The 18,549-nt window shown below is 32.6% G+C and overlaps 1 protein-coding gene and 1 pseudogene across 1 annotated transcript; one reads left to right on the forward strand and one right to left on the reverse strand.

The window, feature by feature from the left end:
• Positions 1–249: 249 nt before the first annotated feature.
• LOC112006414 (calpain-type cysteine protease DEK1-like) lies at positions 250–8,075 on the forward strand (annotated as a pseudogene).
• Positions 8,076–13,211: 5,136 nt separating this feature from the next.
• Positions 13,212–15,933, reverse strand: LOC111982939 (LRR receptor-like serine/threonine-protein kinase EFR). The gene is made up of 3 exons (XM_065768836.1): positions 15,864–15,933; positions 13,728–15,719; positions 13,212–13,567 (listed from the first exon to the last, which is right to left on the reverse strand). Exons 1-3 carry the CDS (start codon positions 15,931–15,933, stop codon positions 13,212–13,214), a joined length of 2,418 nt encoding a protein of 805 aa, XP_065624908.1.
• Positions 15,934–18,549: the final 2,616 nt, after the last annotated feature.

Here is an 18,549-nt window from a genome sequence, read left to right on the forward strand (position 1 = left end):
AAAAAGTCAACTTTTGGAGTCACCTTAGCCTGCAATATAGCATTCCAAGGGAAGCCAACAGCTGTAGTATCTAGCTCAGTAATGGAGGCTAAACGGTTAGACTTTAGTAGTTTATAGTTGTGCTGCATGACTATAATTTGTTTGCTTAAACTGTGGTCTCTTTCCATCTAAAAATAAACAGCACCAATGTAAAAAAACCTTTTTTCCTCTTGATCAAATTATCCACTGTGCCAACGAACTCTTGCTTAAATGGCACTTTCTCTCCATTGTAAGAGCAGGAAGGTAAGCTCATGGGTTCAAGGCCCATCAGGTATGTGTAGCTTATCAATAAAAAAAAGTTTACCTGTAATGATTTCCCCATAGATTATGTCCATGGGGGTTAAAAAATTAACTTTTGGAGTTAGGAATTAGGATCTAGATCTAGCACAGTAATGGTGGCTACACTCTTAAATTTTGGTAGTTTATAGTCCAGCTGCTTGACTATAATTTGTCTGCTCAGAGTGGTCTCTTTCCAACTTGAAAAACAGAAAGCATATGAAATAGCGATGGCAAAGTGATTATGAAAGCTTGCAAAAGCTTTCTGAACATGAGTGGAATGGATCCTTACACTTTCAAATAAAGTGTGGTAAGAAAGCCCACCTCAGATGGCATATTTGAACTTTTATAGATTCATAGTGGGTAAGACAAGGTGAACATACTGCCTTAAGTATTTAGAGAAAAACATACTATTAAGGACCAACTACTTACTATTTTATTATTTGTTGATTATGGTTTAAATTTTGAGGTGTGGATACAAAGAGGGATAGATTAGGAAGAAGAAAGAATGAGAAAGGCAGAAGAAAACGGATAATAGGGAAATTAACAAGGATGATTGGTGGGTGGAGCAACCTATTAAGAAAAAGGGAAATGAAAGAATGGATAAAACGAGCAAGCAGAGAATTTTCTTTGTTAATTGTTGTAAAAATGTGTTCTTTGAGTAATGGTTGATGGGAGGTTATATTTTATTTTGTTAAATAGATTTATTTCTATCTCTCTCACTCTCTCTTTTATTTTATAGGTAAGTTATGATCCCGGTGGGTCTTGAACCCATGACCTCACCTTCCACCTTAGTCTTACTAGGGAATGAGGTGCCATTCGAGCTAGAGCTCATTGGCATAGATTTGTTTCTATCTTGTTGTTATTATCTCTAATTTTGTTGTTAAGCTTTCTTTTCAATGCTGATAGGGAGCATGAAGGATAGAGGGTGGGGGAATAATTTCTGTTATAGATTTATAGTATGTCTTAAAAAAAAAAAAAAAGATTTATAGTGTGTCTTAACATGTTTGCACACACACACACAGGCTTTTAAAGTGGACTTTATCCATGCATTTAACTTCCTCCTTTTTGCTTTAGCAGGGGCTGTTGCTATTCTACTTCTTCTGGCTGTCTTCCTACTCTGTGCATATGAACTTTGTGCTGTGTATGTTACAGCTAGTTCAAGTGCATCTGAGAGATATTCACCTTCTGGTTCTTCTTTGGTGTATCAGCAATTGCCTTGGCAATCAACATGCTCTTTATTTGCAGATTGGTATTTAATGGTAAGCCTTGTAATTTCTCATCCTGATGCTTGTTTCTTCACTTACGTGATTACAGGGGTATAATTGCACTGTGGTACTTTGAATTACTCAAGGCATGAATCTTGTAGTTGCTGCTATTATTTTTCTTAACAACTTTCTTCCCTACTATACAGGAAATGGCTTGGATGTGGACGAATATGTGCAGCGGGCATTCAAATTTGCTTATTCTGATTGTATAGAAGTTGGTCCTGTGGCTTGTTTACCAGAGCCACCAAACCCCAGTGAATTGTATCCTCGTCAATCTTGTAGGCAAGTCATTATTTTTGTGCTGAAGTTTAGCTATTATATTTAATCAGCTGTTGCTGGATCTTCATATTGTTGATAGCTGTTGGTTATTACTAGGATGGCAAGGTTCTTTAAGGTTGTGATTTAAATAGTTGCATAATTTGTTTCACAACCTTCTTCATGGGTCAATGTAGACGAGCTGAAAATGGGGATTTGTGCAGTATAGAGTAGGTATTATTATTGTACTTCATTGAGGTTGACATGTTTCTTCTCTCTTTCTGGGAAGGGAGGGTGTGGTTGTTCTAAAATTAGATTGGGTGTTAGATTTTTACCTGTTTAAAGCTTAAATTGCATATTTGGTCCTCAACCTTTGACATTTGTTTCAAAATCATCCTTATACTTTAAAATGTTTTAACAAGGTCCTTACCATTATTACTTATAAAAAAAAGGGTCCTTACCATCATCTGATGGATGGAAAATTCTGACGTAATAAATAGAATTTGTGAAACTGTGATCACTTTGATGACATGGCATGAATTTTCTTTGTCACATCAGCATTTCCATCAATCAAACGATGATAATGGCCTTTTTGAAACAATTTTGAATGTATAGGGACTAGATTTAAACAATTTTTAAAGAATAAGGATGATTTTAACAAAGATCAAATATTGAAGACCGAATATGCAGTTTAACCTTGCTTCAATTTCTACTTGACAATTATGGTGCATAGTTGATATATCTGAATTTTATTCTTCATCTTGAATCTTGTTCCATTGTCTTCCATATTTTAATTTTTTTGCTTTGTATTTATAGGGCTTCACATCTCGGACTTCTCTACCTCGGCTCACTTATGGTACTTCTTGTGTACTCCATCTTGTATGGTGTAACAGCAAAGGAGGCACATTGGCTGGGAGCCATTACATCAGCTGCAGTTATCATTCTTGGTATGTTTTTAATCACTCTATTAGTATGTAATTGGCAATTTGTATTACTGTATTTGCTTCAACGACAAGATGTTATTACTTATTATGGTGCTAATTTATTCAAATGCATTTGTTGTTATGTAGATTGGTATATGGGCGCATGCCTGTATGGCTTTAAGCTTCTTAACAGTCGTGTTGCAGCATTGTTTGTAGCTGGCACATCTTGGGTTTTTCTAATTTGCTTTGGAGTGCATTACTGGTTTGTTATAGACTTTCTAATCTCAAGCATCAATTGTAATGTCACTGGTTTTTGTCATTGTTGTCACAGTCATTGTATTTTCTTCTTCATTTTAGGTACTTGGGGCATTGTGTTAGTTATGCCGTTGTAGCATCTTTTCTATTGGGGGCTGCAGTTTCTCGTCATTTATCAGCTACGAATCCATTGGCAGCTAGGAGGGATGCCTTACAGAGCGCAGTGATTCGTCTAAGAGAGGGATTTCGTAAAAAGGAACAGAACAGTTCATCTAGCTCTTCTGAAGGTTGTGGCTCAAGTATGAAATGCAGTAGTAGTGTTGAAGTGGGTAACCTTGGTAATGTAATTGAAGCAAGTGGCAGAAGTATGGCACAATGCACAGTTGATGGTGGTTCCTGGAATAATGCTGTCCTGTGTCGAACAGCTAGTTCACAAGAGGGAATAAACAGTGATAATAGCATAGATAGTGGAAGGCCAAGTTTAGCATTACGCAGCAGTTCCTGTTGTTCTGTCATTCAAGAGGCTGAGATAGGGATGTCGTGTGCTGATAAAAATGTTGATCACACTAGCTCCTTGATGGTTTGTTCTAGTAGTGGGCTCGAAAGCCAAGGATGTGAGTCTAGTGCTTCAACTTCTGCAAATCAACAAGCGTTAGACTATTTAGCTCTTGCCTTCCAAGAAAGGCTGAATGACCCTAGGATTACATCTATGTTGAAAAGAAGGGCAAGGCAAGGTGACCTAGAATTGACTAACTTATTGCAAGATAAGGATTGGATCCTAATTTTGCCATGATGTTGAAGGAGAAGAACTTGGATCCAACTATATTGGCATTGCTACAGAGGAGTAGTTTGGATGCAGATAGGGATCATCGTGACAACACTGACATCACTGCAATTGACTCAAACAGTGTTGACAATGCTATGCCCCACCAAATTTCTTTGTCAGAAGAGCTGAGACTTCGTGGGCTTGAAAAATGGCTTCAATTGTCTAGACTTGTATTACACCATGTAGCAGGTACTCCAGAGCGAGCGTGGGTTCTTTTTAGTTTTGTCTTCATTCTTGAAACAATCATTGTGACAATTTTTCGTCCAAAGACCATCAAAATCATTAATGCTACACACCAACAGGTAGTAGGATCTCTCTTCCTTCGACTAATTTTCATTTTATTTGGTGGCCGTCTGCTGGGTTTTTAAATCATTCCAGTTTGATGGTGGGAACTAAATGGGTTTTTATACTTTAGAGGTGTTTTTGGTATGACATTGTTTCACCTCATTTAGATATTTGGTGGAAATGTTGCGTTTGTAGTTTGAATTTGGCTTTGCGGTGCTGCTGCTCTCTCCAGTTGTATGTTCAATCATGGCTTTCCTACGATCACTTCAAGTGGAAGATGTGGGCATGACATTGAAACCCCGCAAGGTATGAGTGCATGTATTGGATATGGAAATATGGTGGTTTTTATGTTGGAAGTGGTTACAGTTGAATTTTCTGCAGTGTGGAAGTCTTTGAAGTTGAGTTGGATATGTATATAGTCTTGTAATTAACCTGTAAAAATGAATAAACTGTTCGTTCTTGAAGGAAGCCTACTTGCTTGTCTTTCTGATCAGTTGTTTTCTGTAAGTTGAATGAAAGTGCTTATCTAAATAAAGGAATATGTAGGAGAAAAGCTGCTATGAGCCTACAAGCATTTTGCATACTTAATTTTTTTTCTTTAACCCAGCTTTCCTACACAGAGTAAAAGCCTTTTAACAAAGGCTGGCACTACCACTTACTCCATCTCTAATCTAAGGTGACTTTATAAATATGGTAGTTCAGTTGCAAATTCCTGTACCAAATAGTTTATCTCCATCATAAAGCTAATTGTTACTTCTAACTCTAATACTTAAAAAAGCTATCTATTGCAATATGTAATTTAAGAATGCGTTTAACTTTGTGCATTAGTATCCATTACAAGCTATTTCTAATAGCATTATTGGGTGTTTTATCTCTATTTTGCAATTTTTTGCAGTATGGCTTTATTGCTTGGCTACTCAGCACCTGCGTTGGACTGTTGCTTTCTTTCCTGAGGTATGGTCCATATGTTTCAATAGATCATTGTTATCTGTTCGAGTTCTTTCTACCGTGCTGATAATGTTTAATGAAGCGCATATCCTTTGATGTATAAACATAATGATTCTGTGAATTTATACAACTGTTTTAGAGGTTCCTTTGAATGGTTGACTGATTTTAGCAGATCCTGACATCCAAAATTTGCTTGCCTTTTTTAATTAGCATATAATTTGCTTTCATTTTTCATTTTTAAAAATATTAAATTTTGTTCACATGGTTATCAATGTGAACAAAATGAATCCTCCATTTTCATAGTTATTTAGTTCCGAAATCGAGCTTTAATGCAGCATTTTTGAATTTGATTGTTTATCAGCTTAATTGATTATCTTACATACACTTCATCATATATGAGATTATAACAGCAATAGGTTCTAGATGGTTGTGTAGTATGTTCATTGAGTGGCCTCTATCAATGCTTAGGCCATTGTCACAATGCATGGTGAATCAATGAAAAGACTGCAGGAATTGTAGTGGAGTTCCCTTTCATGTATGGTTCTTGATTTTTGCCCCCATAGTACATCCCCAATGTACTCGGGTTGGCTTCTTTTTTAATAAAGTTTTTTGTTACCTATTAAAAAAAAAATGTATGGTGTTTGAATTTGTGACAGTATTTTATCACTCAAGGAGAAACACAACAATAATGAAGAAATTATTTAGTCACAGTAGAAATATTGCCAATCCAGCTGGACTTCAAGATTGATTCTCTGTTGTAATTTTTGCAAAAGATGGTACAGCTGAAGGAAAGATGCATAATACTCATCAGCATCCTTTTTAATTTTTATTTATGGTTTACATATAAATACCTGTGGCCTATCCTGACTAATCTATTGAGGATTCATAGTTTGACCCCAAAAATTTGGGACCAAGGCTTTGTTGTTGTTGGTTTACATATAAAGTAGAGGTATATAAAAGTGAGGTTGATAGAGAAGAATGATTAAATTAGAAGTGCATCATTGAATGGTGTGTCCTATGGATAAAAACCATACTAAATGGAAGAACTTGTTAGGAGGCTACGTTCTATGATATACCGCAGGGTGTGCAGTTAGGGAGATGTATGTCTATAACAATTATGGTTAATTGGTCATGCTTGATTAAGATTGGTAAAGGCACCACATGGATAGAGGATGGCCAAAAAGATAGACAAGTAAGTGAGGAAGATAGTTGAAGGCACCGCATGTGGCTTGAGGTTGAGCAGAGTGGCCAAAAAGGATCATGTAGTTGATAAAATGCGTTCGGAATGGGGCTTGCTGCACCTTTACATATGCATCTAACTATTTTTTGTTTTTGGGGGGCGGGGGGGAGGGGTTAGACTCAATCTTTTTCTTCCTTATTAGATGTTTCCATGGTTCTATTTCTTACACGTTTTAGTGGTCTTTCCATCTTTAGCCTAGGTCAAGTAACAACAACACTTTTTGGCTTGAGTGAGAACCGTGAGAGTTCTAATTTCCCAATCACCCCATTGTACTAGGCTACTAGCTATATGGTAGCATGGGAGTTTTAGAATAATGGTTAATACGCTTTCCTATTAGCTTAAGTCTTTGGGATTGATGGTATAAAAGTAGGTGAACTCGAGTTTGAGGGTGAGTTTGGTATTAGCTTTAAGCTTTAGTTTTTAGCTTTTAATTTTTATGTAAAGCTTTTTAAAACTTCACTTTTGTCCGCTTTTTCTCACTTTTTCAAGGTACAATTATACTTTTGCACGCTTAAATAAAAAAGGTTTCCGCAAAAAGCTAGATAAGCTGTTCTCAAATGGACCTTGAATCTTGTCTCCACTCTACCTTCCACTTAAATGGTTAAAATTTCCACTTGTTGGGCACTACTTATTGAGCTGGAATTTAGGCCCACATATGTGGGGCAGTGTTGGATTAATGGTTAAGTGATCAAAATCATTAATTTTACCCTTTGATTATCAGCTTGAACTTTTGGGACTACCATAATTTATCAGTTGGTTAATGGTCACTTTATACTGGCTAGTTTACATATGTTTTTTGTATTTAGGTCTTGAAGTACTTATAAAAAAAAGTATTTAGGTCTTGAAGTGAAGAAAGAGTGATTCATCTGTACCCAGACATCTAATATTTGTCTAGGAACTCAAACAACTAAATTATAATTGTATATGTTATTAAGTGATTGGGGTAGATCATAGGTTCAAACTTACAAAAAAGACAATACAGAAATGCAATATGATTACTAAGAACATTTTCTTAATCAGATTCTTTCTCATCCTCCTTATATTCATGAATCAATTTTGATGAGTGATTTGTATTTAAAATCTGAAGTAAAAAACTTTTGTTTCTTTTCATTTTTGATGTGGCTGTTTTATTAGCTGTTTTGATTGATATCTGTGTTTGTTTTGCAGCAAATCTTCAGTTCTTCTTGGATTGTCTTTGACTGTTCCACTAATGGTTGCATGCCTTTCTGTTGCCATTCCCATATGGATCCGTAATAATTACCAGTTCTTGGTTCCTCGAGTACAGTGTGCTGGTAATGCTGGAAATCATCGAACTCCTGGGACAAAGGAGGTTTGACCTTTATCTCTCACCCTCCCTGCACTTATGTAACTACATGATTATTTTTAAAATATACAGTTGTAAATGAGATCTTGATATGTGTTCTTGTATGAAATCTCATGCACGCACTATATATTTATTTTTCAGTTGGTAAGATATTTCTATTAGTCATAATTAACAGTTTTGGCCTTTCCACTGCTTTGAAGGTTCGTTGTCTTCTTATTTATTGATGTCCTCTTGGGGAGGCTGGTGTTGGCTACATTGGTATTACCATATGTGCTTCTGCCGTTTATATTAAAAAATGCACAGAACATGCGCTCAAAAGTGTGGCTAGTGTAGATAGGATTAGTTTTGTTGAATGCGTGTTCATTTATTTTATGCTATCCATACATGTACTTTTCCTATGTAAATTAAATCACAATCCTCTGTTTGTTTTTTCCTTTGTATATTGCTTTCTCTTTTCTTCATTTATACTGCCTCTTCTCCTTCTCGTTGCTTTTTTGCTGATTTTAGATTTGCTACATTTTCCCGATATTTCTGGTCTTGACATGTATATATATGACTTGTGGTGTGGGGATTCCCCTCTAAAGGAGTTCCCAAAGTTATTTTTGATAAGTCGGGATAGAGATTCTTCCATTGCAGGTTTACTGCAATTCAACAATGGGGTGAAGCATTGGGATCTTCATTTTTCCAGGTCGGTACAAGATTGGGAGTTGGACTCGTTGGGTGGGTTTATGGATTTAATTTATTCATCTTCTGTGCTTGGAAAGAGAGATGACAAGATGTGTCGGAAGCCTAATAAGAGTAGGGGTTTTGAGGTATTAGGATATTACNAGATGGATCATCTCTTGGCAATCCTGGTTTGGCAGGAGTTAGAGGTTTGATTCGGAATGACAAGGGAGAATGGATCAAAGGCTATGCTAGAGCTATTGGGCTTACCACCAGTGTTGCAGCGGAGCTGTGGGCTTCAGGGGACGGAATCAAACTATGCATATCTCTAAAAATCCCTGCTGTGATCACTGATTTGGATGCCCAGTTAGTTGTGGACCTCCTGGAAAAGAATGATGGCCACCCAAATGGTATTGGTGCCTTGGTCAGTGATTGTAAGGCTGGCCTAAGGGAGATTCCTATGCTCCAAATTTAGCATTGTTTTGGAGAAGTAAATAAATGTGCTGATGCCCCTTGCTAGAAGGGCTGCTCTCTGTAATTTTTTTAAAAAATTTCAGACTCCATAGTAGATGTTTTGTTTTTACTTAATTTAGATGCAGCTGGGTGTGTTTTGATCAGTTTGTATCTGGTTCCTAGTTTTAATTAAATGCCTTAAATAGTTTTAACTATATGCTTCTTTTAAGAGAGAGAGTGAGATATTGTTGATATTTGGTTATTGAAATCTATATATTACTAAAAGCTGAAGCGTAGTGTTTAATGTCGCTATGCTCACATTGAGCCACATCATTAGCCACGTCATCATTTTTTATTTCCAATTTTTGTTTTATATATTTCTTAAACATTTTCTCATTTAAGATGACTTAAAAACTCTATTATTGAAAAATTTAAATATCTTTGAACCATTATTTTTATTATTAATTTTCCAAAACTCTCCCTCCCTTGTACCTCTTTATCTCCCCACTACTTTCTTTCTTAATATCATTCTTTCTCTACCTTTTTGTTTTCCTTTATTTTGACTCTTCTTATTCTCAACATCTTACTATAAATTTAACATTTCTCTTTTCATTCTATGCATAGTTTTCTACACAAAAAAGGTTACCTCTCTCTCTCTCTCAATTTGTTTTTCATTTTTTGTTTGATTTTTTTTTTTATATTTTATTTTCATTGCATCAATCCTTTAGGTTGATGAATTTTTGTGTTAATTAGAATTCTATTTTGGGTTTATGCAATTTAGTTTTGTATTTTAAGATGTTATCTTTTATATTCTATTTGATTAAATATTATCCTACTGCATTATACATATAGTACTATATAATAATATAATGTTATTATATTACATAGAATAACTTGGATAATTTGATATTTATTGCTATATAGTTTATTTTTACTCTTTTTTTCTCTTATCTTATTTTATTCAACATTTGAATTCAGTTACATCCTCCATACTATTAAATTATGCGGCACAAATCAAGAAAATGGCTAGACACAAACCTGTTTTCCTTTACCATACATTAGGAGAATCAATATATTTGTGTGATAAAGGGTCATATAATTTAGATAGCACCCTTTGAATGTGTCTAGGCCTATATATTATATATCATCTTTAAAGGATGCCAACAATATTGATCTTATGGGAAAAGTTACATAAAATATTGAGAAAAAAAATATTTATATTACAATCTACTAAAAATGTTTTTTCTATATTTCATATCATTGACGTGTTTTACAACTACCACATGTGTTAACTTAAGTCTTAATATTCTTAAGTTGTTTCGACAAGAAGAAAAAAAAAAAGTTTGTCATAAAAGAGGAGTTCATGTAAAGTTTTTTGCAATATGAAATATATGTTTTGTAAAGCTAACAAATTTGATGATTTGCAAGGCAATTGTGTATACTTTTAGTCTTCAAAAACACACATCTACAAGTGGTTAAACGTTCATCTTAAGTAGTTTTAATTTTTCATATAATTTTACCTGTACACATTCATATATTTTAATTTAGATTTTTCTTTCAAAAAAAAAAACTTTAATTTAGATATTTATAAGTAAACAATGAAATAATGATTCATGAATAATAATATATATATATATCTATACATATTTATCTTATGCAGTTGTAACTTTACATATAATTTTGTATTTATATATTCATCTACTTTAATTTAGATGTTTATTACTTTATAATGAAATCTATAAGCAAGGTAATTAAAACAATCATATTTTTACAATTCAAAAAGTCACAATTTCTTTTTTCAAAAAAAGGCCTTTTACATTTCCTTGGAATTATTTTTAATTTTTTTTTTTATTAAATTATGCGTCACAAATCAAGAAAATGGCTAGACACAAACCTGCCTTCCTTTACCATACATTAGGGGAATCAAATATTTGTGTGATAAAGGGTCATATAATTTAGATAGCACCCTTTGAATGTGTCTAGGCCCATATATTATGTATCATCTTTAAAGGATGCCAACAATATTGATCTTATGGGAAAAGTTACATAAAATATTGAGAAAAAATGTTTATATTACAATCTACTAAAAATGTTTTTTCTATATTTCATATCACTGACGTGTTTTACAACTACCACATGTGTTAACTTAAGTCTTAATATTCTTAAGTTGTTTCGGCAAGAAAAAAAAAAGTTTGTCATAAAAGAGGAGTTCATGTAAAGTTTTTTGCAATATGAAATATATGTTTTGTAAAGCTAACAAATTTGATGATTTGCAAGGCAATTGTGTATACTTTTAGTCTTCAAAAACACGCATCTACAAGTGGTTAAACGTTCATCTTAGGTAGTTTTAATTTTTCATATAATTTTACCTGTACACATTCATATATTTTAATTTAGATTTTTTTTTTCAAAAAAAAAAACTTTAATTTAGATATTTATAAGTAAACAATGAAATAATGATTCATGAATAAAAAAAAATATATATATAATATATATATACATATTTATCTTATGCAGTTGTAACTTTACATATAATTTTGTATTTATATATTCATCTACTTTAATTTAGATGTTTATAACTTAATAATGAAATCTATAAGCAAGGTAATTAAAACAATCATATTTTTACAATTCAAAAAGTCACAATTTCTTTTTTTCAAAAAAAGGCCTTTTACATTTCCTTGGAATTATTTTTAATTTTTTTTTAAACCTTTGACATACCACTAACCTAACCACTTCATACATTAAAAAAAAATTAGGCTCATTATTACTTCCGTTAATATATTGTGGATATCTTAATTGATTGAGACCAAACTAGAGAAATGTCTTTCATATTTTCTTGAAAATTCAGAAGGGAAAAAAAAAAAAAGACTTTTTAACATACCACCAACGTAACTACATTTATAACTATTTAAGCCATCCATGATATCTATTTCTTATTGATAATCATAAAATTTACAACTAGCAAAGGAACATAAAATAAAAATAAAAAATAAATGAAGGAAGAAAAAAAAGAAATGAAATCGAATGTTAATTAATAATTGTTATTTGGAAATAAAAAGTGGTAAAGAGGAGTAAAAAATAAAATAGAGATGACTATACAGAGACATTGAAAACTTTATAGTGCAATAAAATCAACAATTAAATATAATAATAAAATTTAAACTTAAAACTAATCAAATTCTAACTAGGGATTATATATATATATATATATATATAAATCATAATCTTCATACACCATGACTTAAAAAAATTATTGAATGGTTCTACCTCTTATTTAATGTCTATGTTATGCAAATCATCAACCAATAAATATATGATAATGGTAAAAAATGTTATAGATAAGATTATGAAAAATATGATAAAACTATGTAAAAAAAAAAAAAAACTCTTTATAAAGTCTAGGGACTAAAATAGTATTTTATCTAAAAATTATCACGCGCAACGCGCGGGTTTGCGACTAGTATATAAATAGACAATGCAAGTGATTAGTATCAACAGTTAGCAAACCAATAGATAAACATATATAAGAATATTATTAAAGATCATCCTAGTATGGAGGATGTGACTGGATTCAAATGTTGAATAAAATAAGATAAGAGAAAAAAAAGAGTAAAAATAAACTATATAGCAGTAAACATCAAATTATCCAAGTTATTCTATGTAATATAATAACATTATATTATTATATAGTACTATATGTATAATGCAGTAGGATAATATTTAATCAAATAGAATATAAAAGATAACATCTTAAAATACAAAACTAAATTGCATGAACCCAAAATAGAATTCTAATTAACACAAAAATTCACCAACCTAAAGGATTGATGCAATGAAAAGAAAATATATAAAAAATCAAACAAAAAATGAAAAACAAATTGAGAGTGAGAAAGAGAGAGAGGGAGAGAGAGAGAGAGAGAGGGAGAGGTAACCTTTTTTGTGTAGAAAACTATGCATAGAATGAAAAGAGAAATGTCCAATTTATAGTAAGATGTTGAGAATAGGAAGAGTCAAAATGAAGGAAAACAAAAAGGTAGAGAAAGGATGATATTAAGGAAGAAAGTAGTGGGGAGATAAAGAGGTAAAAGGGAGTGAGAGTTTGAGAAAATTAATAATAAAAATAATGGTTAAAAGATATTTAAATTTTTCAATAATGGAGTTTTTAAGTCATCTTAAATGAGAAAATGTTTAAGAAATATATATAACAAAAATTGGAAATAAAAAATGATGACGTGGCTAATGATGTGGCTCAATGTGAGCGTAGCAACATTAAACACTACGCTTCAGCTTTTAGTAATATATAGATTAGGTAAATTATTGCCTCCAATATATATAGTTAAACATAATTAGGTAAATTACATCCTTCAGTACTACTTTAGGGAGTAGCATAATCTACGAAATATAATTAGTCAAGCGCACAAACAAGGAAAAACTACAAACAAATTTTATATTCTCAATCTTCTCCAACATCCTTTAGAAACTTCAATTTGATGTTCTTGAGTATTGTTACGACATCTTTCATGTTTGACCTCTCTTCAGGTACCTCTGTTGAACAATCCATAGCCAATTGCATAACAGACAACATACAATCCAGCTTAGCATTAAAATTCTCTTCACCTCTCTTCAACAAATTAGCATCTATAACTTCAATTACTGAAAGGGGTATTGACCGTTTTACCCAATCTTTTAGACTCATTTCTTCGGTAAACATTTCATCTATGGGACTCTTTCTTGTGAATGTTTCCATCAACAAAATGCCATAACTATACACATCACCACGTGTAGAAATGGTCCCTTGTGATCCATACTCTACAAGTTTGATTGAAATTTATTGTTAGAAAGTATTCAATATCTTTCCTTGATAAATAAAATAATAAAAAAATGCTCAATACTTTTCTAAGACAACTTTGCGTTTGTGTGTGTGTCTTTGTAAACATAAAATTGATCAGTTGTAAACTAGAAACATTACCTGGTGCCATGTAACCAATAGTGGCCAATGTCATGGTTTGTGTTATAGATTCTTCATTGCCTAAGAATTTTGAAATGCCAAAGTCACTTACATGTGCAACCATATCTTTGTTTAGGAGAATATTGCTTGGCTTCAAATCACAATGAACAACAGGTAAAGGAGAACCATGATGGAGATACTCCAATGATGATGCAACATCTATCATCATGTTCAATCTTTCTGTCATATCCAAGAAGTGGTTATGAGAGTACAACCACTTCTTAAGACTCCCTTTGGGCATGTACTCTAGTACCAAGGCTTTAAAATCAATCCTACTACAACTACTGATGATTTTCACAAGATTACGTTGGCGAATACTGCACAATACATCACATTCAGCTTTAAAACTCTTAAACCCTCCTTCTATATTCAAATTAAACACCTTTACGGCAATACTAGTCCCATCTGAAAGCATCCCTCTGTACACCGAGCCAAAACTCCCTTTCCCAACTAAATTACTTTCGCTAAATCCATCTGTTGCTTGTTCAAGTTCTAGATATGTTATTCTTCTCCATGTTGCTAGAGCTAACAAATCTCCTTGACCATTATGTTTTGCGGCTCTCTTTTGGTGTCTCAGCAGAGCAAATGTGAGGAATAATGCTAGTATTATTGCAATCATTGCCGGTAATATATACCTTACTATAACTGCAGTGGTTGATTGTTCAACATTACTTGTTTCACAAGGTGGAACTTTAAGTTGGGGTGGACCACATAATGCTTGATTTCCCATGAATGATGAAGCTGAGAATTGAGCAATAGCACCCCCAAATGGAATTTCACCTTGCAATCTATTGAAAGACACATTGAAATATTTAAGGCATTTGAGTTTCATTAGAGACTTGGGAATTTCTGCTGAGAAGTTGTTATCAGAGAGATCCAAGTGTTCCATGCTTATCAAATTATCAAATGATTGAGGAATAGAACCCTGGAATTTGTTATGTGCTAAGGATAGGCTTACCAAAGAATATAGGCCTCTAATAGCATGGATATCACCTGATAGTTTATTCCATGATAGGTCTATTTGTGTTACATGCTCCAATTTCCCAACATCTAATGGCAGATAGCCACTTAAAGAATTAGAGGACAAGTTTATTTGCAGTAATTCTGTAAGACTCCAAAAGGATGAGGGTATGGAAGTCAACTTGTTGGAATTCAAGTACAACTTTTGAAGTTTAGAAAGATATCCCCAACATGTTGGAATTGGTCCAAAGAGCTTATTATGGTTTAACAATAATTCATCCAGGTTCCTCAACTGACAAATACCATTTGGTATAGATCTTTGCAATCTATTGTGTTGAAGATACAAACCTTGGAGGTTTCTTATTCCTCCAACCGTAGATGGAATTGGTCCAACCAATTCATTGTTTTCTAGGTGTAAGGTCATCAAGTTGCTTAAATTACCAATCTCTCTTGGAATTATTCCCTTAATGTTGCAATTAAATGCTACAAATTCTTCCAAAGAAGTAGAGAAATTTCCTATGGAAATTGGAAGGGTTCCATTCAATGGGTTTTCTGCTAACACTATACTGGTCAAATTTACGCAGTTTGTCAACGATGAAAGAAAACTCAATTCTAGAGTTGAAGAGTTGCTAGTCAAATTATTGTTGACTAAGTTGAGTCTCTCCAGATGCCTTAAATTTCCCAAAGTATTAGGAATAGAGCCAGAGAAATAGTTTGCACCCAACTCAAGTTCAACGAGCATAGAAGCATTTGAGATAGAACTGGGGATTATTCCCTTTAGTTCATTGCCCCATAGGTAAAGCACCTTAAGATTTGGAAGCCAATTGCCTATAATTGGTGGAAGATGGCCTGAGAGCTGGTTCATGTATAAACTAATGACTTCAATCTTTGAGCTATTGAAGATTGCATATGGGATCTGATAAGCTAAGCTGTTATTAGCTAAACTTACTTCTGTCAGATTTTGAAGTGTGCCAATCTCAAGTGGTATTTCACCTGCCACAATAACTCAAAACAAATTCAAACCTCATTATCCACAAAACGTAAATTTTTTTTTTTTTCTCTTTGAAATATACATCCTATGTATTTAGAAAAATTGATGGCAACTATCATATAAAAGGTCACAACCATCCTATGTACTAAGTGCATTTGAGCCAAGAGCCTTATAGTTCAATAGGTTAACAACTCCTGAAATTTTCAATGAAGACATCTATTATTCAAATTTTCCTCTCCCAAATAAAAGAAAAAAAAAATTAAAGTACATTTGACATGGTTGAAAAAAAGGACTGCATTTTGGCGAATCGCACACTGACACACATATTCAAATAACGATAATAAGCAAATAAGCAAATCAATATATAGTACTCATCCAAATCACTCTATGTAGATAATGAAAGGATATTCAATTTTTTTAGCCAAGGTGGAAAACCTGCCCCTTTAAATCTTTTCTTTAAGGAGAGTACTTTTTGTTTATTCTACTTGCTCAATAATAGTAATCTGTGCACTACTTATAATATATAATGATGCAAATCAGTTTAATTAGTCCTGTTAGGCTTTATTCCATTCATTGTGTAAAATTGATTCTCCAGAATCTCCACTAGTATGCTTGTCTACTGGAATCACCATAAACGAACATATCAGTTTGTAACAATTTTTTGGTAAGACACTAAGACTTGTAATACGACCCGGGTACACTGATTACTGTGGTCTTTATAAACACACTGCACCATGTGTACACAATATTCACCACTCTTGTTGGATGAGAAATTATTCTGAATAACCTAGTATATTATAAATTTTTCTCACATAAAAGTGAATCTCATGTACTTAACATATAGTGAGACTTGCTTTTATGTGAGAGAAGACATATAATACACCATAAACACAAAATAATTTTTCGAGCAAAAAAACAAATGATACACTAAATCTTTTTCGATTTTTGATAAATAATACTTGGCCTCCAGGTCTAGATTCTCAAATAATAATAATAATTGCACTTGATGGGCCTAATTTTTTAAAATTTCAAATACTCTTGGAGCAAAAATGGAAGTATATATAGTATTTAAATTGAAGTGGTCATACCTATAAAATTGTTATCATCCAAGTGAATTATCTCGAGGGAAGTACAGTTTCCCAAACTTTGTGGTATTACTCCTGCAAAATTTCAAAAGGTATACAAGTGATCAATGAGCTAGTAGGCTTAACTTTTCTTTTTCTTTTTTTGGAGAAACAAACATACACACACATAAGAGAGAGGGAAAATGGTTCTAACGCAAATGCACACAACTCTACTCATAAGTCATGATTAGGCTTAACTTAACTAGTGATAGAATACGAACTTTTTGTTTGGAAATTAAAATAATCAATTTTACAACTTATATCTTTCCGGGCTTCATAGTTCATAATAAAGGAAGATATTTGTATAATGTGGAAAAGCTTGGGAAACTTTAAACTTAGAATTCTCAAATAATTCAAAAAAATGTTATGTCTACAACATTTTCATAACAAATTTTAAGTGGCGAATTGTTAATAGTGGATAAAAAAAGTAATTCCACTAATAGAATCAAATTAGAACCAATTATAACTTATCATCTATGATTTGTTATGAAAATATTATGGATGTAACACTTCTTATAATTTGGACTAATGTTACATTTTTACGTTAAGTTGGGTCCAACACATCACCATTGGGATGTGAGGAGACGCCAAATGAAACTCATGTTGAATTTTAATTTCTTGGATAACTAATACGGTAAAATACATTTATACCTTTATTATTTAAGGCTTGCTCTAGATCTAGACCGAATATTCCTCAAAACTTCAAATAAATATTAACTCTCCTAATGTAACCAAGAATTTTTTTTTACTTGACATGGTATATTATAACAACTAGCATGTAACACATACAAATATATGAATGCGTTTAAAATTAAACACAATTTTTATTATAAGAATATAAATAATTAGTCAAATTATGAAAAAAAAAATGGCATTTAACACATGCATACATATGGATATATTTAAAATTAAATACAATTTTNTTCTTATCAATTTCTTCTCAATTTATTTTATAAAAATTATCGTTATCAGTCTTTTATCATCGGAACATTACTATTAACTTCTGAAAGCAGTACTAAAATTAAAATAAGGCAAGTAGAATTCCATCATGTTTTGTGTTTATCTTTTATCTCATTTTTTATTTATCTCAATCTAAAGGGATTAAGATTAACACTAATACCCTTAAGTCAATAACTTCACTTACGTGAAATGGAAGTATTGATGAGCCCAGTGTACTGAGAACTACTCTAATAAATTCTTTATTATATACCTTTCAGACGCAAACACAAACAACCAGTGATGCCAATGAAAATTTGGAAAATATTGAAATAGGTTCTTTGAAGCCTAATTGCGACTAAGTTAATGTTCCCTCCAACATAAACGGTATTAGTAGTTCAATTTTGAAATATTCTACAATTTTAAACTTTGAAGGTAAGGCATTGCAAGATTTGTGAAAACATTAATGGCTTGTTTGGAAGTTTATGGCCTGTTTGGATGTTTAAAAAAGGAGGAGGAGTAGAGTAGAGGGAGGGAGAGTAATCTAATTACCTTGTTTGGAAGTTTTTTAAGGAAGGAGGGGGAGGGGTTTGGAGGGGTTTCAACTCCCTCTAGCTCCCCATTTTTAATTCCCCCAAATTGGAGAGATTTGGAGGGAGAGTAGATTACATAAACTATTAACCAAGTAAATTACCTAATTTACCCTTATTATATTAACAAAATTACACAAGGGGAAGGACTAATTACTCCCTTCCCCCTTACTAATTTTAAA

This window comes from Quercus suber, unplaced genomic scaffold (genome assembly GCF_002906115.3).
Source record: "Quercus suber isolate HL8 unplaced genomic scaffold, Cork oak 2.0 scaffold_1003, whole genome shotgun sequence".
NCBI classification, from domain to species: domain Eukaryota; kingdom Viridiplantae; phylum Streptophyta; class Magnoliopsida; order Fagales; family Fagaceae; genus Quercus; species Quercus suber.

What these genes read in the sequence shown, in the direction of transcription:
- LOC111982939 (XM_065768836.1), bottom strand. Translation starts at nt 15,933, where the DNA reads ATGTCTTCATTGAAAATTTCAGGAGTTGTTAACCTATTGAACTATAAG. An exon ending in TCTTGGCTCAAATGCACTTA is followed by an intron (nt 15,720 to 15,863) that starts GTACATAGGATG and finishes TTATTGTGGCAG; the next exon opens with GTGAAATACCACTTGAGATT. An exon ending in TATTGGTTACATGGCACCAG is followed by an intron (nt 13,568 to 13,727) that starts GTAATGTTTCTA and finishes TCAAACTTGTAG; the next exon opens with AGTATGGATCACAAGGGACC.